General features: G+C 40.0%; 1 protein-coding gene across 4 annotated transcripts in view; it reads right to left on the bottom strand.

Annotated features, from left to right (window-relative positions):
- cacna1g (calcium channel, voltage-dependent, T type, alpha 1G subunit) overlaps positions 1-23578 on the bottom strand; it is a 198530-nt gene that overhangs the window by 86973 nt on the left and 87979 nt on the right. For 3 of the 4 annotated variants that reach the window (XM_066704863.1, XM_066704859.1, XM_066704860.1), the window contains exons 13-17: positions 14919-15012; positions 14506-14708; positions 12197-12655; positions 10858-10958; positions 3335-3458 (exon numbers count right to left, since the gene is read on the bottom strand). In XM_066704863.1, the coding sequence (XP_066560960.1) occupies positions 3335-3458; positions 10858-10958; positions 12197-12655; positions 14506-14708; positions 14919-15012 (981 nt within the window). The remainder of the gene's footprint in view (positions 1-3334; positions 3459-10857; positions 10959-12196; positions 12656-14505; positions 14709-14918; positions 15013-23578) is intronic. The other variant, XM_066704862.1, reaches the window with a different exon arrangement.

The following is a 23578-nucleotide window of genomic DNA, read 5'->3' as shown; positions in this document are numbered from 1 at the left end:
ACCGATGCAAAGGTTACTTAATAGGGTGTTGAACCAACACATGGAGACAGTATGTCCTGTATGTGCTGCGGCATTGTGTCTACCAGCGTCTGGAATTCTGAAGCAGGGATGCGGCACCATTCTTCTACAAGGAATCGATTAACTCCTGGTTGATGGAGGTGGAAAACACTTTCTGAGACATCGTTATGCCATAAATGCCCAATTGGGTTCAAATCTGATGACAGAGAAGGCCATGACATATGGATAACATGACTGTTATGCTCCTCAAACAATTTGTGACCATACATGCTCTGTGGATAGAAATGCTTCCACATTTGGTGAAGATCACTCAGTACTATTAAGTAGTGATTAGCATTGACATAGCAAGGAATGAGTGCATCCAAACCATGGAAAATGGCATATCATTATGGAACCACAACAACCCTTCACTGGTGGAACCCAATGTTCAGGAGTTCTCTAGTTCTCTCATGCCACACGTGTCCTTGTCCATTTGTCCAGAACCTGGTGAAGGATGATGAAGGATCTGACCATTTCTCACACTGCTCAGTCTCATTCAATGTTGAGTTCTTGGTGGTCTGTTCTTAATTAAACTGGCTGCTCATGCCCCAGGTTGAAATTTGCAGTTTAATGTTCTGCAGTGCTGGCCTATTTTGCCTTGCACTTCAAATTAATTAATGTCACGATCTTGGGGTGTGTACTTCTGCATCTAGGATCCACCTACCGTGTGTTTAAGATCATATAATATATACATTATTAATGATTTTACATAATCAGCATCAAACACTACAATGCATCTTTAAAATAAAAGTGCTTGGCATTACTTCAATATAGCACAAACAAATTAACAATATGAAATATAAATAAGATTTAGAAGGAAAAATAAACATGACATGAACCACAGTTGATAGATTTGCATTTTAAAATCCATTTGTATTTGTCTGCTGCAGATTTGTGGCATTATGGGCATGCTTAGAGCATATCCTGGAACCTTAAAATTTTAATAATGAGTTCATTAGGTGTGCTGAAGATTCAAGCTATTAAAAAAGAAAAATCTGCATTTTAATATTATACTTCTAAATATAGAATAATTGTTTCATTCAACCACTATAAATCTTCAGGTCGTGGCCTTGGGTTTAATATATATATATATTTTGTTTTGTTTTTAACTCCCAAGCTCCCCCTTCCCAGAAGATTTAATCAATTCAAAGTTCATTGTTTTCGACTGGGTAATTGGGGAAAAAAATACATGGAAAGAAAATGCCTCATTATAACTGTGTGAGTAATTAACAGCTTTCTAAAACGAATAGATTCTCTTTAGCTAACATCCAACTCTTTTTCCAAACATGGAACCAACACATGTTTTTATCCTTAATACACTCCCCCCAACCATTTTCATGTATTGTCTACTGGAATGATTGAACGTTTCTATGTTCACTGGTTCCCCCGCTAAGTATAACTGATAAAATTTGTACCCCTAAAAAAAAAAACATAAATAAAGGCTGAGTTTACATGTACGTTTCAGTCGTGCTTTGGGGTACAAAAAGGAGGAACAGGGAACAGGGAATAAAAACATGATTATAATATATTATTTGAATTTCGATTTACTGCCCATGAGCATCTGTTTGGTGCTGCTTTGTTGGATATGGTTTCTGTAATGACTATTTAATCGCACCGTTTGAAGCACTTTCGAGGAGTAACATGACAACCGCAAAGCTTGGATAGTAGCACAGAACATGCCAATCTTAGAAACAGTGGTAATGAGATCTCTGTGTAACACTGCTGTTGTAATTCAACCTTTTAAATTTGTCAGATTTTCCACGACATTCATTCAACTGAAACTCGAAGGAAAATGCGGCCAAAAATGAACTCATAAAAAAGTACATCGATACAGTGTTCTTGAATTCTGAACAACAAAAGATAGTAATCAACCTTTTCTTGATGAAGCTCATCAGTAAAGTAGTTAAGATTTCACTTTTGTATGCAGTCTTACATGTTCTTTTAACATAGTTGGCTATATGCTATTTGAAAGGGGTGAATTTGGGATACAAAGCCTTGTTCTACACTTGCTTACAATGCTGTAAATGTCTGCTACACATTGATTTCATGTTAAAGCACAGTCCATAGCAATAAGCAGGGCTTTATCAACACATCACACTTGTTTGCTCATTTTTGTACTACTAAAATGCCATTGTTCCCTTTTTGGAAGAGCTGTATAAATCAAAAGCAGAACTGAAAGAGTTCTCATCAGAGCTTGTTTACACATCATCAAAAAATGATTATATGCTGCCACGGTTTTGTTCCCCCTAATCAGAAGGGACACTTCATCTACGTCCCAACTTTTGAAAACCAACGTCTCAGTCTATGGATTAAAAAAAAAAAAAAAAAAAAAGATTATTGTGCCTGGTTCACTTATTTTATTCTGCATAAACAACAAACACTCACTGCATTCAGTCCCTTGTCTTACTGTCCCCTTCAACATAACATAGGCCTACCTGTGTTCATTTACTTTTTCAATAATGTCTCTAAAAGGTTGGGGCAGCAATTGAGAAACAATGCAATACAGTACTATATGAGGGCTGTGTGTGTGATGCGCATTTGATGCGTTTTGTATGAAGAAGAGCACTTCATCGCAAATACTTCAAATTAAAACATCAGGGAACTAAGCCCTGCAAGCCATATATGAATGATATCTTATCAAATCAGTTGCCATAATACCAAAACATTACTATTTATTTTAGTAAAGGAATATCTGTGGAGACTCAAACTGCTCAGTGGGATTAATCAAAATCCATCCTGCTTTATTCCAGTCAAACATGCAACAAAGGCCTGAAGCAGAACCATACCCCTTTCCTTTTATTATCCATCCACATGCTGCATTTACCTCAAGCAAGAAGTCTGTTTCTGTTAACATGGTTTTGTGTACTGCTTCCAGGCATACACACAGTGGCAAACAAACTTCTGAGACAGGCTTTCCCCATGTGGTTAAAGCAGGATGGAAACAAGGCTGTCCCTCCAAGAGATCCTTGGTTCAAATGAAATGAAATTGAAATGACTCACAGGACTACCATACCTCCTATATGAGATTGGCAACCCATATCATCTGTCAGTGGAGGGACTGAATGTCAGTTTGCTTTTTTGCTTGTATGACATCATCAAACAAGGTCTTGTAATAGTCCCAAACATCACTGAAACAGACAGAAACTACCTGGTCCTCAGGGATCATCCTCAGCACTGTTTATGGGTATGCTTGAGTATGACTAATAGCAATACACAATAGAGCACAGATACATCAATATCAGAAGATGCAGAGAGCAGAAGCAGGTGTTATTCTTACCGGGCTGAGGGGTTCGATCTTGGGCCTCTCCATGGCGATGGTGATGCAGTTCAGGAAGATAATCACCAGGACAATATGGTCGAACATCTTGTGCGTGATGATTTTATTGCAGGTCATCCGAAACCTATGGAATCAACAAGACTTAAACCCAGCTGCCATTGTGGCCAAACATGTTTACTGCAAAGTACTACTACTACAACTTAAAATACATGCCAGATTTAAACAGAGCTCAGCAATCATTGGAAGTTTGTATTGTGAGCTTAATCTTCCCAGAATAAGACCTTTTAATATGCTGTTCCACAAATCCATCTCTAGTAGCCCTGTTAGGGCGGCGGGGCTTCTGCTCTCTTCTTCCCTTTTCTTCTCGGTCCCATCCTATCTTTCCTGAATCTCCATAACCACATGGGATTACACCCACTCCTACTGTCACCTTATGCTGGACTCTCTCCCCCTCCAGTCATGCCTCCACTGCCCTCAATCACCTGCCTCCCATTGATTCCTTCTCCCATCTCTCTCTTGACTGTGCTATGGTCTACCCCCACCTGTTTCTCCACTCTCACCTCCTCCCATTCTCCACTCAGCTAGATCCATGCTGCATTCTGCTGAAAAGAAATGGACCAAAACTCCTCCTCAACCTCTGTCATTCCCTCCTCTCTTCATACTCTTCCACTCTTTCTGTTAATGCGAAGTCTTACTTCCAATCACTCTTTGAATCTTCTAATAATTGATTAAATCAAACTCATCTCTACCTTCTCCTCCCTCTTCACCCCCCATCTATATTCCTCCACTTTTTATCTCAGCTGATGACTTTGCCGACTCCAGCTCATTCAGAACTCATCTGCTTGTCTGGTGTTTTCTCTGCCTCATTTGACCATGCTTCTTCACTACTCCACTGTCTCTACTGGCTCCTGATCTCAGCTCGCATTCAGCTCAACACTTTGCTTCTCACTTACCATTGTCTTGACTAGACCACACCTAGCTATCTCCATACTCTTGTCTCTTCCTATACTCCCTCCAGACCCATCTGGTCTTCCTGCACCAGTAGACTCACTGTAAGCCTTCTCTGCTTCACTTTCTACGAGCCTGCTACTTCTCCTCCCTTGCCCCTAAGTGGTGAGACAACATACCAACTGAGATCAGGACCAAACAGTCCCTGACCAACTTTGGTGTCTGCTCAACACACCTATTCATATTGTACCTGTAATACAGCAGCCTACATCTGCTGAACATTTATCACTTTTATCTGATTAAACTGATATGCTCCCTTGTGTTCCTGACAATGTATTTTAGCACTTTTAATAATTTTACTGTAACTACTTCTGTACTGATGACTACCCTACACACACACCAGATGGAACCCTATTATGGAAGAATGGAACCCCATTGTGTTCTGCACTTATTTTAGCTCATTTGCACTAGGATGTATGCTTAGTATTTACTGTTCTTGGTAATGCATTGAAAATGTTTCTTGTAAAAACGTAAGAGTGTATTTTAATAAATACATAAATACATTAACAAATTAATAAATACATAACACAATACATAAATACTATTGTGAAGAACCAACTTTAACACAATTCACATTTTAGAATCTCATGTTTATTTTCCTTTTCAATTTTAAGTTCCTCTAATTCCATGAGTGTGACTTTGCATATGTTTTACTGTTCTGTCTGAACAACATATAATACTTATAACTTTCTAACCTTTTTGGACAATTTGAAATTTTCCAAAAGGGCTTCCTGTTAATAAAGATTAGCAGGTCAATTTATGTCTTGAAGTAGTCCACAATTATAAAGCTTTGATAAACTGTGACTTCGCTTTTATATTTGATTGTTTGGTTTTGTTGTAACCCAAAACATTGAAAATAATTAAATTGATGACTCCACAAAACTAAATTCTCAACACTACTGAATTAAAACGAGCTGCTTCATATCTGGCACTCACAGTACATTTCTCATTATTATTTGTTAAGCTCTTGAATTCCCTGTCTTGTCCTTGCACTACTGACACCCCTCTGAGTTTCATTTCCTGAATAATCCAATGACAGGGGTGACTTTTTTTACTTCCCTAAAGCAGCATCAATGAAAGACTATGAACAAAGTCATTCCAATATCTTAACAGTGGCAAGTGTTTGATTTCATACAAAATATGGACGATGGAAGGATAAATCATGCCTTATAGTTTCTATAAGGGCAATGGCTTGAACAAATTCTTCCACCAAAAAAGATAGGTAACTTTTATCCACATCTATGATGGTAACTAAATTAATGTTTCATGCATGCAATAACTATATATATATATATATATATATATATATATATATATATATATATATATATATATATATATATATATATATAGTTGATTAATCGATTAATTTTTCTTCATTATAATGACTGGCGATTATTCGGTTAACACTGGAAGCGCCGACATTTCAAACTATCTAGAAGAGCCGATAGCTCTTTAAACGCTGTGGTATAATGAATGGCAAACGATCGAAAACAATTAGCACAAATTGAGTATTTAAATGCAAATATTAACATAAAACATTAAAATGATTGGTATAAATAACATTTTCTTTCTAAATGGGTACACTGCACAGTCAAAACAATTAAACAAGTATTTATGTGTGGGGTAATCACTCTCAGTGTCCACTTCATCTGACTACAGTTGTAAGAAGACGCTTTTTCAAGCACAGGTAGAGATAGCAACGTGAACTCGATTTGCGTTTATGCAGCTAAAACGCCGTATGCATATTGATTACATATATTTCAGTCAATAACGGGTGTGTACAGCGTATTCAGCAATACACAGTAATTCAAATTAAACCGTTTAAACTGACCAGCCCCGCGCTTCTAGTGTTACATTATACAGGCAAATCACGCAAGATATTACATCACAAGAGCTGCAGTACAGTATCTGCGCACAGACGGGGGTTACGAGCCGCTAAAGGAAACTACAGTCTAGCTTTGGATTCAGAAGGAAATACTGAAGACAAAGTAAAGGTTCTCGAATGTGCGCAGGTTTACAGAGTGAATCCTCTGCCATCCTCTGTTGCGGCTCAACACTCATTGTTTTTGCATTATAATTATAATTATTTAGCATAGCTAAAAGCATTGAGACCCCATCTCAAACTCATTTTCGCTACAATCTCACGCACTGGGCAGGCAATGAACTATCTGAGCGCCACTCTCACGCATTGTCAGTCAGATCTCACCTATGATTTAGGGCCGGATTAAGTCAAAACTTCTGCTAATAGCAAACTACAAACCTGTAATCATAGCGGGTACATTTCTGATTAGAAGAAAGTGGCATCTTACGCAAAATGAAGCCGCAACTGAGTAAAGTTGTGTAGTTTGCTATTAGCCGGTGGGTCAAAGATTTGATTTAATCTAGCCCTTATTTTTAATTTAAATACATTTCTATTTTATTTTTGTTCCCATTCCGTCGAGCTTTGATATAGGCTACTGCATGGCCGTAATTATAATATATATATAAATATGCTCAAAATGTCCCCCCCCCCCAATATATTGATATAAATAAATATAAATCAAATTAAAAAAGTGCTATGCTACGACAGGCAACCACGCACGGCTGTCTGAAATAATCATTAGCAAATGTAATCATAATCATAAACTAAACTTAACAAACTGCCATTATCATTACTGTCGGTTCTATAGTAAGACGGTGTACTGCAGTTCTGCGTGAGGTTTGTCCAAGTGATTTAAATCATGATTATATAATAATTTTATATGAGCTATGTATTATAATTTCCTTGATACATCATTGAACAATATCTACGGTTATATATATAACGAAGGAGCGGGAGTGCAGTATGACTGACTGTCAGTTTTAACGTCAACGTCAATACATCATTTTGCGCTGGAACTGTAATTGTGGAAATAAGTCATATTTTGCTAAAAAGTGCCAGTAATTGCATGGAGTGGAAACGAACGTTTTTGGTGAAAAGGGGCCGATTTGCGAGAGCTAATCAATCAACCATCACTAACGTTAGTTATCATAGCTAGTTACCTGGACAGTTAATTAGCCACACATTCACCCACCGACCAACAATGGTGCTCACGGGCGAGTTCAACTAACTCAGTGTCTTTATTACTTATATCTGTCAGAAAGACCAGTGAAGTCTGAGTAAAGTGTCCATCATTTATGTTGCGCTGCGTGTGTAATTGAAGTAGACAGCAGTAGCTTTCATTGATTGCATATTATATGTTATACTGTATAGCTGTGCTTGCTTATAGCATTATTAGTGTTTGATTAGAGTGCAGGCAGTTGTATTACAGTCCGCTTTCATTCACAGTGAGTGTCATCATGAGCAAGAGGAAGGGTGGCAGTGACATTCGTCAGTTTTTGGGCAGCCTCAGAAAAGAAGAAAAGTAAGTTGAGAGCAGTGAGAAACTGATTCCCAGTCTGATGATAGAAGTATGCAGTAGTACAAGAGATGAGTCAATGTTTCTTGATATAATTATCATTGCCATTCAGATCAGAAATTGTTTGTAATCCATTCCTGGACATCATGGCAAGAAACGCCACTTGTTTACTGATTATATTTCTTTCGTGTTCACTCTGGTGCGTTCAGAGTAAAGGGAGAGAGGGAGAGAGAGAGCATGAGGATGCTGACAGGGCAGGGAGAGCAGGTGACATGAGGAGAGTGAGAAAAGGAGCAAATATTGATCACTGATCTGATATCACTGTGTTGGTGTTGTTCCTGTGACATCATAACTAATATTGCTCCAGGACCATCATTGCACTATTAGACATTATTGTAAAAAATAAATAAAAACGTTAATCCCATGTATTAGTGAATTTTCTAATATTTTTTAAAAAAATTCTGGGGGGGGGGGGGGTTGGACCCCCCAGCAGATTTGGTCCCTCCCAATGTTGACTCCGTGGCTACGGCCTTGGGCTACTGTAATATTGATGCCTAGTATTTATTAAAGTATTACTGTGTAGCACAACCACTTATAGACCATTACACTTATTTTAATAAGTGCCCGATTAATCAACTAATGGCCATTGATTAACTGATACATTTTTTTAATCGACTGACAGCCTTAATATATATAGTTCCTTCCATATATATCTATATAGCAATGCAGTGACCTATGTAAATTAGGGTCAAAAGCTGGTGTAAGTATTTTAGCAAAATGATGATTTAAATAAATAAATACATAAATAACTATATAAATAAATAAACCCATTAGTAAGACATGCTTATTCAAGTTGTACTCCCACTCAAAACTCAAAGCAGAGAAACTACCTGCTTTGACACTGACATTGCTTGAAAGACACCCAGAAGTTTGTTGAGCAAAATAAATATAAAAAACTCCTGCCTCTAATGTAATATAGGATGGGGTTGTCATGCCAACACCGTCTCAGTGGTCTCTGTGTGCTGTTTAACAGCCACTATGGTAATGGTAGCGATGGGGAAAGAGGGAATTGCATTAAGCAATGGAAGATGAATAACCCATTTAAAGCATTACACTGTTCTTTGTTCATTTATTATACCTTCAAAGGTTTATACACTGAAGCCAGTGTTGTCCCCAGAGATCTTCATTAAGATAGGAATATCTACAAAGTATTGGTGTACATTGAGCCAGGTATCCAGCGTAGAACAACACAAGCTTTTAAGTGCTGAATTATTCAGTGTGTGCAGTGCAAGCCGGTGCAGTATGCATTTAAATACCATAAATACCTGACATCAGTTAAGATGGCCAAGATGGTCCAGCATAGAACTAAAGGTAGCAGGACACAGGGCTTAATCTGACTTTTGAATTCAATCTGACTGTACACCAGTAAATCTTTAAAAAGCGTGGTCTGGATGAATAAAATCCAGGTCGACACTTCACAGCAGGAGGGACATACAGAGCAACATGTATCTGTATAGCAGGTCTGTGTACAATGTGGCTCATCAGCCCCCATTGTCAAGATCGCTTCACTGGTCATGCAAGAGTAAGATCCTTAGGGTGTTTGGAAGCAGGGAGTCTCAGTCAAGTCCAATTCCTAGGATCAGTTCAATACATACTACCTGACCATCTCAGACTTCAGTAGTTTCACAACACTGATTTGCATTGGGGCGGGGGAATGTGATTTGATTTGATTTTGGCTTATTCTCTTGGCTACGGGAATGATGGTCTGGAGCAGGGACCAGACCGTCAAACACCCCCTTACTGGGACTGAGCCAAGGAACTGCTGCAGAGGCGGTCGGTGACAGGGGAGGTGGTGAGATGCAAGAGAGAGAAGCGCTGGGGGTGTGTGTGTTGATGATGGGGTACTTACACTTTTTGACCGGAAGCGAGTGGTTTACTGCCGAAATTAATTTATACATTCCAATTTTGCTCAGTGTTTGTCCATTTATCCATTCAAACACAAGCATCTCAGCAGGTTGTGTGTAGGGTGTTGAGGGGTGTGGGGTGGGGAAGAAAATATGCTTTACTGTGGCAGTGGAAGTTTTCCTACTTGAAGCTCAGTGCCACATACACTTGGTAACAAACAATTACATGTTTTAAAATTGGTATTGGATATTGAGCGGCAGGGAAAATGCCAAAAAATAGGTTTAGTAGCTCCGTCTCCCTAAACATATGTATGAAACGTTAGGCTGCGAATGCAACCATGGTAATCTGTTGATACTACTCAATGGGGGAGGGAGGTCTATGTCTTTGGGTAGTATCCTCGACTCATGAGATAACCCACAGTTCAAACGTGAGACAAACATGGAAGGTAAATTGAAAAACCCAAATCATATAGCTACAATATTATTTTGGACATATCAATGATTTCTATGAGTGTATTAATTCTAATTACTACCAATAAAACTATAGGAGATGTGGGATACCAAATACAGGTGAAATGCAGAGAAAGCTACAAATACTTACGAAGTAATTTGTATCTCTCTTCTTGTCTTTCTGGATTTGCTGTGTTTTATGTTACCTTCCCACTTTAGCTAAACGTTTCTCCGTCCCTTTCACAGGATGGAGAAATTTTGTTGTGATCACTTAAATTGGGAGTTGGGAGAAATAAGGGTATGATGAAGCCTAGCAAAAGTGTTTTTCATTACATTCCCTGGCTATGCCATTGGGCAAGAGCATTCAACAAATCATGATATCATCTATCAACTGTGTGTGTCCTGTTGACATTCTCGCAGGTAAACGTTTTCTGCCCATGGATTAATGTTAAGGCATTTTGCTTGTTTCTGGAACAGTATCATAACCTGCATTTGGTTCTTTTGCATGGACACTTTACACATTGAACAAAGACCTTTCACTGTTTTTGGGGCATTCCAAGGGGAAAATAAATTACCAACCAGGGTCATCCTTTCCTTAACTTGGGTAAAACATCTTGATTAAATAGAATAACAGATGCTGAAATTAAGTCACTATATTGGATGCCACTGTTTTATTGATGCCCAACATTATGCAAAGCTTCAGCCAGTGCCGAATGCAAAGGAAGCAGAATTAAAAAAAACAAAATGATGGTCGAAATAATGCGAGAGAAGTGGGGCTTACTTGGAGTCACTGGGGAATATGTAGAGCGCCCAGGAGCTCCTCCGGCGACACCACTCTGGCTGACGCTTCTCAAACCACTTCTGAATCCTGGCTCTGCGGCCCTGGGAGAGAGGAGCACAAACAACACACCATCAGGCTTGATGAGCACTGAGCATGCCAGGGTGACCTGTGTGTGCAGGACTGCAGCATTCTAGGTTCGTACTTCGAAAGAAAATGAGCAAATAGTTTTCAATGTCCCACTGAAGACCTCACTGTGGGGTCCTAAAGATCATATATATGATATTAGTACATAAGGAAGATCATTATAAATAAATGGGATAAACAATCTATAGGAGATGCATGCATATAGATGCAGACACATACCTACACAAAGGGAAAAACAAAAAAACAATAACTAAGTACTTAAATTAGAAAAGCATCCCATAAAATAAAATTGATTATATTTTGTATTATCATTACTAGTCAAAAATATATGATAAGCCATTTACATGTGTCAAAATTCAATTTGAAATTATTCTTGTACAAAAAATAGTTTTAAAATTTCATGGATCATGCATGTTTTTGCTTTTTTTTCTATGTTGGCAATATATTATCACGCAAGCCCCAGTAGAAATTTGGGTCACTGATTCAACTAGAGCTTAGAAGTTAAAATTGTGTGAAGGCATGATCTAGAACAGCAGTACACCCTTGTTCACAGGAAGTGCACAGCATCCACAACCACTGTCTCTGATCAACAGTAATGTCAAAACAAATTTAAATCTTTGGAAAATAACAACTGAGGATCAATTAGGATGTAAGTCCTTCTCACCATGTTTATTATTTACAGAAAACTGACCAATCAAACTGTGATGCTGGACAAAATCAGACACAACATATTTGCCAGATCTACAATTTGATCTAAAATGAATAGAGCAGCTATTGGGCAGTGCTGCTTCAAGCTGGGATTTAAAATTTAAACCAAACTTTTAATTTTTTTTAATCCAAAATATGAATTTCCAGAGTTGATTGCCACATACAAATGGGAGAAATCGCAGACAAATCAGCACTGTAGGTGCGAGGAAATGGATTTGCCTGGCGAGAGAGCTGAAAATAATTCCTCTTTTCTGTTATCAGACAAATCAGTTCCCTCATTTATTTTCTTTCCTTTTGTGTTTTTTTTCCATTTAGCATCTTTGCAGCTCAATTTATAATGGCCAATTACTGAACTCAAGTTCAACATCTGTGCTGCTGGATGAGACACAATTTGGCAAGCTGCATGACGTCAAACCCTGCAGCTGATCTTTGACCTGAAGTGTCGGTCCCCTCGGTCACACCATCTAGTATAAACCAGTCCTCTCACCATGTTGGCCTCGTCATCTCCGTTGTCGTCATCGCTGTGGGGGTCGTCCAGGGAGAGCTGGGCCCCGGGGCCGGTAGCAGCAGTGGGGGAGGTCTTGCCATTGCAGTCGTGGTGCTCGGACAAGGGGGGGCGGGCGCTGTGCATGCTGGCTGAGCGGTACAGGTAGGTGGGCACCTGCAGGGTGTCGGGCGGCAGGTCAAAGGAGCTTTTGGTTTCCAGGGACTCATTGCGGTGGCGGCGCAGGGAGTCGCTGATGGAGCCACCCTCGCCCTCCGAGCAGCCCTCGCCCTCCTCCGAGCTGGACTGCCCGTCGCCAGACAGCAGCGAGCGCCGCTCCCCTGACTGCCGTTTCTGGCGCTTCAGGCTGGGGGCCCGGCCCAGGCTGTTCCAGCTCGAGCGTCGGCTGTTCCAGCTGCTGGCTGTGCTCCAGGGGGCATAGGGGGAGCTGCGGGCGCTGGACTGCAGGGAGACAGAGACACCTGTTCACCCCCTGCTCATGCAACTAACACCCAGGCCCCTTGCTGAATCAGTCTGCTATCTTGAGACAAGAGAGAAGGAATGGAAAGGCCTGGAGAAGACTGGACTGCAGAACTGAGTTCCATCTGCTGAAGGTTTGAGAACAATGGGGTGACAATGCCCTTGCTTCCACTAAAGCACTGTAAAACCATTCACTGACAGATATTTACACTGAAAATCACACAAAGCATGTAGCATTTCTGTATTCAAACCTCCTTAAAAAAAAAAAAAAGCTAAATAAGATTAGGTTAGATGATCTGTAACTTGGATGTACTGTTTTACAGTTTCCTCTATTACTCTTACAGCAACCAGAAAACAATACCTAAAATATTATTTTTGTGCAACTCCAGTGCAGATATCTAGTCTTTCTTTTAACCATTACCTCCTTAGAGATATGTTGGACAACAGGTTAAAGTGTTTTGGTTGTTCTGTTGTTCTAGGCATACCTCTACAGGAATATGGCACATTCAGTTGCTAAATAGATTCTCTGCAGTAGCTTTCATTTAATTGTTTCAACAGAATATGTAGCTGAAGTCTCCTGGGACACTCACTTACAACACCTCCAAATTAAACAAAAGATAAAGCATGTACTGTAAATAAATGCAAAAATAACAGAAGTCTTCCCTAATTATTCATTGGAGCAATTTGTTCTTTTAACCACAACAAAGCATTGTGTGTCTTTCTTCTGTTTCATATCACCAGACTGAAATCAGCCTGAAGGTTTTTAACTGTTAGCAGCAGAAGAAGTTACAAGACCTTGCTCCCACCTTACATTTTGAGTATATATGTTGTATAAGTCTATTATAAATAGTACTCCAGACTTTTGGATTTTTAAATTTATTTCCCACCTACTCACTTGCCTGCAAGCCAGATTTCAGAACTTCTAACAATCTATATAAAAAATAAATCAGGGTATGTCTTTCTTTTCACTGCTTTTCAATGTGAAAGAAATTTCTAAAAGGCAAAAAAGCAGGATTGCAGGATAGAGATGCAAAGCTCTTTAATTTATGTACAAAGTGTCATTCTCTTGTATCTGTGTTTAAGCTTATCATAACATAAGTGGCAGCATCTGAAAATTTCAGTGATGTGGAATTTGCATATTTAGAAACTCCAGTTTTATAGGTCCCCCTTAAATCAGTCTATGGACACATTGCAATTCTTTCATTCTGATCAATTGAGAAGGTTCTGGTAAATTCAGTAATTCAAAGATCAGTTCTAACCGCCACCTGGACACCCTCCAGCCCTTAACAACTACAATTCCCCTTCACAAACAATAACGAACATGTTCCCAGTCTTTCGAATGTGGGGATTAAGAGATGCCAGTAAAGCTGGATTGGGGAACTCTGGGACCAAGGTTGAAGACCACTGTCCCAACTACTCAGACCCCTAAATGTAAACTAACTGTGATATTTTGAAACTTAAATATGGAAGTGAAGAGGTGAGAGATGCAGAACAGTCATGAATGCAGCACAGATCTGGAGAGGCCTTGGCATAAGAAAATAAATCTATAAGCTTTCAAAGGGATTCTAACACATACTCGAGTGAAATGAGGCCCACGACATAAAAAGCCTTCAGCGTGAGGGTCCACAAAGCTTCAAAGGCAGAGAGAGAAAGAAAAAGATTTGAAGCAAGGCAATTACTCTGCTCGGCATGCCTTTCTTCTTGCCTTGTGTCAGTGGTGTATGGAAGTACCCTTGTCTGTGTCTGAACCACAGTTACAGTTTGCACTGGAATCTCAGATGCCCAGATGCTGAAGGTAAGGCGCAAGCTCTTGGTTTTAAAGCTACAGATACCTGTGGGGCAGCAGAGTCACTGACCGGAGACTTGATGTCGTAGCAGTTGGGGTCGACAGACACGCTGCTGCCCCGTCGAGAGTCCGGCGGCAGGTCGCTGATACCCGTGCTCTTGGGGACGGGCATGGGGGTGGCGGCGGTGTGGGTGATGAGGGGAGGCGTCAGGCTGGTCTTCATGTCCACGTGGCCATTGATGGGCACCACTGCAAGGAGAGGATACAGAGCAGCAGGTCAGGAGAGCCTTGAAAAGAGATGCAATTCAATATATGCACATCTAATGGTTCCAAACTAGGGAACAACTGTACAAATGGGTTAAATTGGCACACTTTGCAGCCTTCCCAGGACCAGGACTGTTGCCCCTCAAGTTGGCTCATTGTAGATGCCCCACCACCCTAATGGGACTCTCGTCTTACCCGCTGAGGCACTGACATCCTTCTTGCTTCCGCACATGTCCTCCATGCTCTGGGAGTAGAAATCGGCCTCGGAGTCTGACTTGGAGGCATCCCCCTTTCACACAAGTGACAAAGGGAAGAGTGAGACCCATGCAGAACACAGATGGGCAGGGAGAGTGAGAGCGAGAGAGAGTGAGAGAGAGAGAGAGAGAGAGGGAGAGAGGAAGGCAAGAAGGCCAGCTCTCCTGCCTCCTCTGCCTCCCCTGCACCAGTTGTCATAGGACACACAGGACAGAGGTCCCACCAATTACAGTATCCAGGGGCCACAGTGTTTCATGCAGGAACAGTCAAGAGCCCATTGTCTTATACCACACTCAAACATCAGCTCCTTTATTCTAATCAGTGAACTAGTCAAGGATATTTGTTACACTGTATTTCCAAAGACCCCCAGGACTATTGAAAAGGCTTTGGTATATTTTTCCCCTGTCCATTCAATCAGCCTCAGTATATACTAAAGTACTGTATTCCACACTGCAACATCTTTTCCAGTCATTTAGCCAACTTTTGTGCAGAGCACTGTATTGTTCTGCCCTTATTGCACATGCTCTGAAAATGTCTTGCGGTCAAATCCCATCTTGGCAGCGCTCTGTCATGATAATGCACTTTCCTTTTGAGCTGAGGAGAACACAGATTTTGTTTTGTTGTTGCTTCCCCCAATAAGAAATTAAGTTAAGAGTAAATGTATGGCCAGGCACTATAGAGACTGGTTGTCAGTCATCAGAAATGAATGCTGCTTTTTCATCACAATGTTGCTCAATTTTGTTTGCCCACATCCACTTGTAATCCAATACAAGTGCAGTTTGTAGAAGAGAAAACAACATTTCAGTGTGGTGTAATACAATTCATCAACCCTGTGTAGTATTTACCAGAACTGCTGCACTTTTCTTTTTCTTAATACAAATTTGTTTCTGTTTTTCTTGTGGGCTGCTCTCACAATACCACAAGAGCCAAAATAACTTGTGAGCCTTTTTTAACATGAATAATTTGCCACTTTCTTTGGTTTGGTTATTGGTTATCTCACTGTGAAATCGTTAGTCAAACTGATTCCTGACTATTCAGTTTAAACAAGAAACTGACTAAGTATATATTTTATGGAAGTCAATGAACACAATGTCAAAACCACAGGAAAAGGCAAAAATTCTGACATATGCAAAAGTTGACTTGAATAGCCTCAATAATCGTGAAAGCAGTTCTGACAAACTGTCTGACTTGAGTGAGATGCATTCTCTTAAGTTTTTCACCCCAAAATTCCAGTGGTGCAATGATACGCATTTTCCCTCCCATTGTATTAGGAAACACAAAAAATACAACCTGTAATCGAAATAAAATAAAATGGAGGGATATGAATTATTCAAAGCTAAACACAAACCAATGGGAATCATTGCACCATCACACCAAAACAAAATAAATGAATATACATACACAAATGAAAAGATGGAACGGGTAAAAATGGGGGAAAAAACACAACAGCAAAGCAAAAAACACACACGCGGGTAACCCTACTGAAAAAAACAAGCTTTCATAAAAACACTAACAGGAAGAGCCTCTCCCTGGTGTAGAGCAGCTGTGATAGAATTAACCTAGCAGAGCAACATTACAAAGCATCATGGGTACCAGCCACCCCTCTCGCCTCGCTGGCCTCTCGAGCCAACCGGAGGAGAGGGCCTGCTTTCTCCAGGGTTACTCACAGCATGCCCAGCACTCTGCCATCGGCCCTGTTCAAACTGCTTCACTGATGCAGGCAGAAGGTTGCCAGTGTCAGGCCAGGGCTTGGTTACCTGTGTCCTTACTCCCAGTTTGCCTTTCTGAGCAGAAAAGGAGGAGGGGGAGGTTCAGTCGTGAGAGAGTATCCTGGTTAATGGATTGGATTCATTCAGCTAAAATAATCTTTAATATTCACCTTACATATTGGGAGCTTGAGCATGTAGATGATAGAAAAAGACCAAATTGCAATACCATAGGAAAAAAAACTAAAAAACAAATGCTACATAAATTGATTTGAGTGAGGGACTTCAGGCAAAAGGTTTCTTAGGGGGAACTGCTTCACAGTAGGATCAAAGGTGAACTTGATATTGGAACCTCAATAGCAGGGAGTGTCAGTGTTCCCTGGGTGGACTTCTGGATTCTGTTCAAACCCTGCTCTCTGCCACTATCATGATCAGCATGATTAGCTGGATGAATTAAATATGTCTCCTCAGGGCAGGTCCCAAATCACTGAATGTTGTATTTTGGGTCAACAGCATAGAAGCACGTAATCAAAATCGTATTGAAAATCATAAAGGTAAAACATATAAATAAGCCAAATTAAATACATTTAGTAAGTGAGTACTCCAGCTAGAATTAAAAAATATATATATATATATTGAGAACGTTTACTGGGGAAACACAAAGTAGGACTGAACAGGCTGGCCAGACACCCCAAACTGCAGGGAATTGTTCTCCGGTGTCTTCTGGTTACATCGTCTATGACAGCTGCTTGAATGGTTACAGTACAGCGATGTGACATCAATGAATACAAAGGTGACCCCCATACAGCAATGTTGACAAACAGGCTTTCTTCCAAGTCCCTTTAAAGTCTAGAAACATAAGAGTGCCTTCCTACTGGCGATGCAGATCCACAAAAGCATATTTCGTGTCTATCTGAAGTCAGTTTGAAGGGCTCCAACCTGCATAACTTTTCAGATTCAAAATCTGAAAGGTGCAGCCATGTCAATCTGGTAGACCGCCGTTCGAAATTAAGGAACACCAGTGTAAACCAGCTTTGAGGCCGGGTGAATGTTTTTAATCTGAAAATATAATTCAGTCCCACAGTGAATCTTGGAAGTGGTCAATCAAAGCTGAACACATTTTATTAGGTGATCCTACTTAAAGGAGTACAACCCAATTGCCAACCATTGTTCATTGTGTGGGTTGTTTTGGATGAGATAGCTGGGTTTTAAAGGAGCCCAATGTGAGTAATTCTCTTGATGCTACACCCTCTTCTGTTTTACTTTCCCTTGCACTCTCTGGAGCCTCAGCTTGGTGTCCCATGACACAGATTCAATATTCAATACACAGATTGATTCTGTTGGCGAATATGAGGAATCGAATTCTCAGGGGGAGTTGTACGCTGTCTTTAAGATACCAATAGTGATTTCAAAGATTTAATTTACGAGGTGAAAAGTGGGGGAACAAAATCATTGCCTTTTCACATGGTGCTGTTATTTTAATATTGCTGTTTTGGAATCAGCAGTCATTCCTTTTTAAACCCAGCTACTTTAGAAAGGGCAGAAGTCAGTCAACCTGGCTCACAGCTATGACCTCTGAGCTTAACATAGCGGTGATGCAGAGAGCTACGTCAAGGACAGTCACACGTGTCGCCAGCTTACATTTAGTTTTTTCATAGTGTGAGCCCACAGCTCAAACAGCAGAGCGATAGCAAGGTAGAGTGGACAAATGCAACATCCACTGGTAACACTGTGGAGCTCACAGGTTCCCAGAAGAGCCAGAAGAGGTCACTGTTGTGCAACGAGGATGACTCAAGCCTGCCCAATCCCAGCAGCGACTTGATTAGTTGTGTGTTGCCTCATGGGGCAGAACCAGTCCCAAACTAAATTATAAGCCGCAGCTACACTCCAAGCACAGGTTGTAATATGATGTGTTTTCTTTCAGTTTCAATGTAATAGAGGTAGCAACCTTTTATAAAAACCTGCACAATATATGCACAATATACAGGACACTGCACAGTTTAGCTGCAGTAGTTTTATTGGCGAAATAACCTAAACAAAAACAAACAAATTCATATTTTATCTATTGCATTCTTTAATTCCACATCTGATTTGATTGACTGATTTGAGAATTAAAGAATGTCTTCTGGGTGTTTTAAACTACCTCAAGTGATTATGTTTTTACACTAATGTAGGACTGTCGGATCTTTTCATGCACTGTGTTTGTTGGCCTGTCAGTTCTTTATGCTACAGAGAGCCTGAAAGGGACTTAAAATCAAGTCTGCCTTTACATGTACAACCACAAGTGACACCAACTACAGACACCAATACTTTGTGTTAGTTTCTTTGGTGACGTCATGCGCAGCAGTTACATACCCCGGAGTCGACAGGCAGCTGAATACAGCTTAACTGTCCACCAATATCGTCCTTCTTGGAAACTTCCTGAAGTAAAAACGTTTCATTTTGACGTCATCAGTTGGTACGGACAAACAGAAGGAAATTTATCAGGAGGTACACAGGCCCACCAGTACACACACACTACACACACCAGCAAGCAGTCAGAACAAGTTAAATACTTTAAGTTAAATAGCAAGTGTAGGTGTGAAACATGAGGAACCAGTATGGCACAAAATCGAAATGTATAAAAACACACTTTTTTAATGGTTTACTTACTATTTGGATTTGTCAGAGGGGAGGGGGAAAAAGGTTAAAAGCAGTCAAATTCTACAAAGATGGAAAGATAGATGGAAAGACAGACTCAAAGTATTGTCTGTTTCACTGTTGTGGTGACCCTTTTATAAGCCATGTCAGTTTATTTTACCAAGAAGTCATAAGGAGTTTTGCAATTGAAGTCATGCACAAGCATGTCACCAAATGTATTGCACTGAGCATGGAACAGTGTAACACCGACGCTGCTTTCTCTCACAAATACTTGGCCGCCCACAGGTGTTGCTGCTACAGAGTGAGAGCTGAGGTAAGTGTAAGGCAAACACACGCCATGATTCTTCATCCAGGACCACACCTGTGTCTGCTAACTTCTGTTCCAAAAGGATCTCTGTATTACTTCACCCACACTTAATAGAACTCAGAACGTACTTACACATTTTTAGAAATATATTTTTTCACCACTTTCAAATTGAAAGTTTTCCCTTCTTTGAAATGTTCAATAATAATAATAATAATAATAATAATAATAATAATAATAATAATTATAATAATAATAATAATAATAATTTGTCTAGTTAAGCATTTGCACAAAAAGAAGTGAAGTTTTGTGAAGTATATAACTTTTCTAATAAATACCATGAAATTAGGTAAGTCCATTAGGTGTGCAGACACTGATTCATCAGGTTTTTGATAAATAAAACCTGGGTTGGTACCTCAGAGATCCCAATTTGATTTACACAGGCTGACACAAGGGATACCCCGGGAATACAGTCAAGACATAACAAGGATAACATTTTTAACAACAACATAAATGAAAAAAAGAAGAATACTATCTTTGCAGGGAAAATTAAGTTACTTAAAAATAATAATTTTAATAATTATAATAATACATTAAAATGTCTTAACTTGCATAAATCTCAAATGTCTTGGTTAATTTTACTTTAATATACACCCATCCAGACAGAATTATGTAGGACAAAAAAAATAAAGAATGAGGGATAATTTGCTTATACTTTCTCAATTGATATATATATATATATATATTGTCTTGTCAAGGTCTTTATCTGAAAATGACCACTGTTAATGTCAAAATATATATATTAAAACATTATATATATATATATATATATATATATATATATATATATATATATATAATGTTTTAATATATATATTTTGACATTAACAGTGGTCATTTTCAGATAAAGACCTTGACAAGACGATCTCATGTATCAGAATACCGGAGACGGGGACAGAAATGGTGTGCGACAGACAAATGCAGTATTATAAGACTTCATCATTTTGAGGGACTTGGCTTGAAGCGTGCTGGTTTTATGGAAGTGTTTAGGAATACATATGTTTCTTATTTATTTTATTTTGTTTTAAACACGGGTCGGAGGTTAGGACTAATTTGACAGGACCTGAAAATGAAGCTCACACATTGTGGCACATCTGGGGCTATTGAATGTGGCACTTAAATGCCTAATGGGGAGAAGGCCGTCACTTGGAGAAGCCTCTTCTTAAGTAACCATTCCTATCCGGCTATGTGTTCCTGTCTCAGCCTGTCCAAAGACATGCAGCCCACACTTTGAAGCCTTCAGTAAAGCACACAACTAGAGCTGTCATCTGCTAGCTCCTATCAGATCACCTTCAAAGGAAGGGCTGCAGCAAAGTGGAAGTCACCTGTTGCAAGGGCAGAATCCTAACAGGGAAGCGCAAAGAGATCAGAAGAATGTCAGACGGCCACATGTCCTGGCATGGTAACTGGGTAACTAGCGCCACAGGTCACATGGGAAACTCTGATCCATGTTCAAGCATGGACGCTGTACTGGCAGGCCAAAGGACAGGGCTCACGTTTATTTTGTTGGCTGATTTCAAAACAACTAATTGCAACTGCCGGAATACAGTGATCCATATGTGCAAAAGCAGCAAGCAACAAAGCTGAAGAAGAAGGGCTGGCACAGGGGAACAACTGCATAGCAATTATATAGACTGTGGCTGCTAAACTCAGGGGATCCCCCAAAAATGAAAAGGAAAGTAAGAAAGAAGGATTAAGTGACGTCTGTGCAGAATTCTCCAGATGGACCTGGATTCAACCAAAGGTAGATACAGCTCCGCAGTGGCTGGTCCACAGGCAGCCAGAACTTCCTGTCAATGTCAGAGTTGTTATGAAATGTCAAATCAGACATACATTTCAGCTTGGATATGTTTGTTTTGTTTTTTGCTCTAAAACCACCAATCCACCAAAATATTGGCAACACATACCAAGAAGGTCTGTATACATCCATCGCTCAGCTTTATGACGGTTTGCTGTCAGGTCATTGACTGTAAAATATGCCTATTAAGGGGGCGACAAGGATCAAGTGGTGGAAAGTGACAATGCAAACTTATCTATTGGAAACACCACCTGCAGTCAACTTCAGAGCCAGGAGAAGGGAAATGCATTATGTGGGATTAGTTTACAATCACTCTATAACAAACAGAACAGGCTCATTTAAGATTGTACATGTCTACTTTGACATCTTACGTCATAGGTCACAGTGAGTGACTGAAGGAGAAAGAGGGCAGATCATTCTGATGGAAGGCCCCAAAACAAGAGAGTAAGCTGACACAGCAACCGGCAAGGCTTCTGCTGGAGACAGAGTCACAGGACCCTCTTACCTCCAGTGTGGATGATGGAGAAAGGTGACAGGCTCACTGACAGGAGACCCAAAACATCACTTCACAGCAAAACCGTCGCTGCTGTTACCAAGCAACCGTGAGTCACAGCAAAGTCGGCGACTAAAAATAACGAGGTGTTTGCAGACAAGAGGCAAGGAAATTAAATAAACAGATCTCCGGGGCCTGGCGAGCGAGCACGGTGCTACAGTCCCAATGAAAGTGACATTCCTGGGCATTTGCAGACAATCAAAACAAAACAAAGCGAAAAAGATCTATTTAACCTCAATGTGTTGAACACTGTTTGGTGTTAAAGTATTGAAAGAAGAATGACGAAGAAACAGAATAGCAAAGGTAATTGGGACAAGGTGTAAATGAAACACCTTGCTTTTCAGATTAGATGAATGAGAAGCATTTAAAGTTGTGAATAGTTGCAGTAAGTATTTGAAAAAACAGCATGTTACATTCCCCCCCACCACCACACCCCATACCAGAAGTCCTATCCGTGGGGTTGCCCTTATGCTGACTAGATACATTTCTCATTAAAACCCTTTGCAAACAGAGACACTAATCTATTCTAGACTCTTATGGCATTTACAGATTCTGCAGTCTAAGGGGCAGACAGTACAGCACAATGCTAACATTGCTTTTCCTTTAAACAAACAAACAACCTTTTATCAGAGGACGCTTCAGAGAGACCCCAGAGTTAAATCAACAGCATACTTATTTACATTTGATTTGTTTTATGAAACTGGTAAAACAAACATGAACATCAGAGTTCCCTAGTTGTATTATTGTGATGCTGAGGGAAACATTTTAATAGCTATCCTAAATCAGTTTATAGTTCCTGGTGTCACATGTCCTCTGCATTTGAATCACTAAGTGACAAGTGTGCATGTGTTTATTCACTGACAGCTTTCAGTGTAGTATTCAGGTTTCACCTGCATTCCAAACATAGTTTAAACAGGTAAAACACAATCATCCAAATCCATTATTATACTCTTTAGGAACAATGAGTGACTATGTAATGCACTATGTTTGGTAAATGGTTCATCGGCACTGTGAAGACCTTTAAGAAAATAGCTTAGGATCAAAATGAAATCAAACTGAAGGGAAGCCTGAGAGATAATGGGGAAGATGGAAATGCAGGAGTTGGGAAACGTAACCTGAAAGAACAACATTCAATCTTGCCCTTGTATCGATGAAATTGGACCCACATGTAAATCTTGGAATGAAAATAGATTTTCTTTGCTTTTCTTTTCTTTCAATTTAGTGCTTGTGGAGGTTGCAGGGAGGTTGGAACCGAAAAGACATCCTTTGCAGTGATGTAATTACACTTTATGTGTTATGAGTTATTTTTTTGTTGTTGGCGCTTCTAGGTGGGCATTATGCATCCCTGGTGGCCAAACTGAGAGAGCTTGAGAGCAGAGGAACCCTCTGCTTAGAGAAGCCAAGATGCATTAATATCAGTTGGCTGGTGGAACCCTCACTCTTTAAATTGAGGTGGCAGCTCAGAAACGCCCCCCCACCCACACTGTTTTTCCTCGGTACAGAACTGATGCCCAGGTGTCACAGTGTAAATAAAATTGG

This window comes from Amia ocellicauda, chromosome 5, assembly GCF_036373705.1.
Source record: "Amia ocellicauda isolate fAmiCal2 chromosome 5, fAmiCal2.hap1, whole genome shotgun sequence".
Classification (NCBI taxonomy): domain Eukaryota; kingdom Metazoa; phylum Chordata; class Actinopteri; order Amiiformes; family Amiidae; genus Amia; species Amia ocellicauda.
Note: the sequence above shows the minus strand (reverse complement) of the source record. Positions and strands in the feature narration are given on the sequence as shown.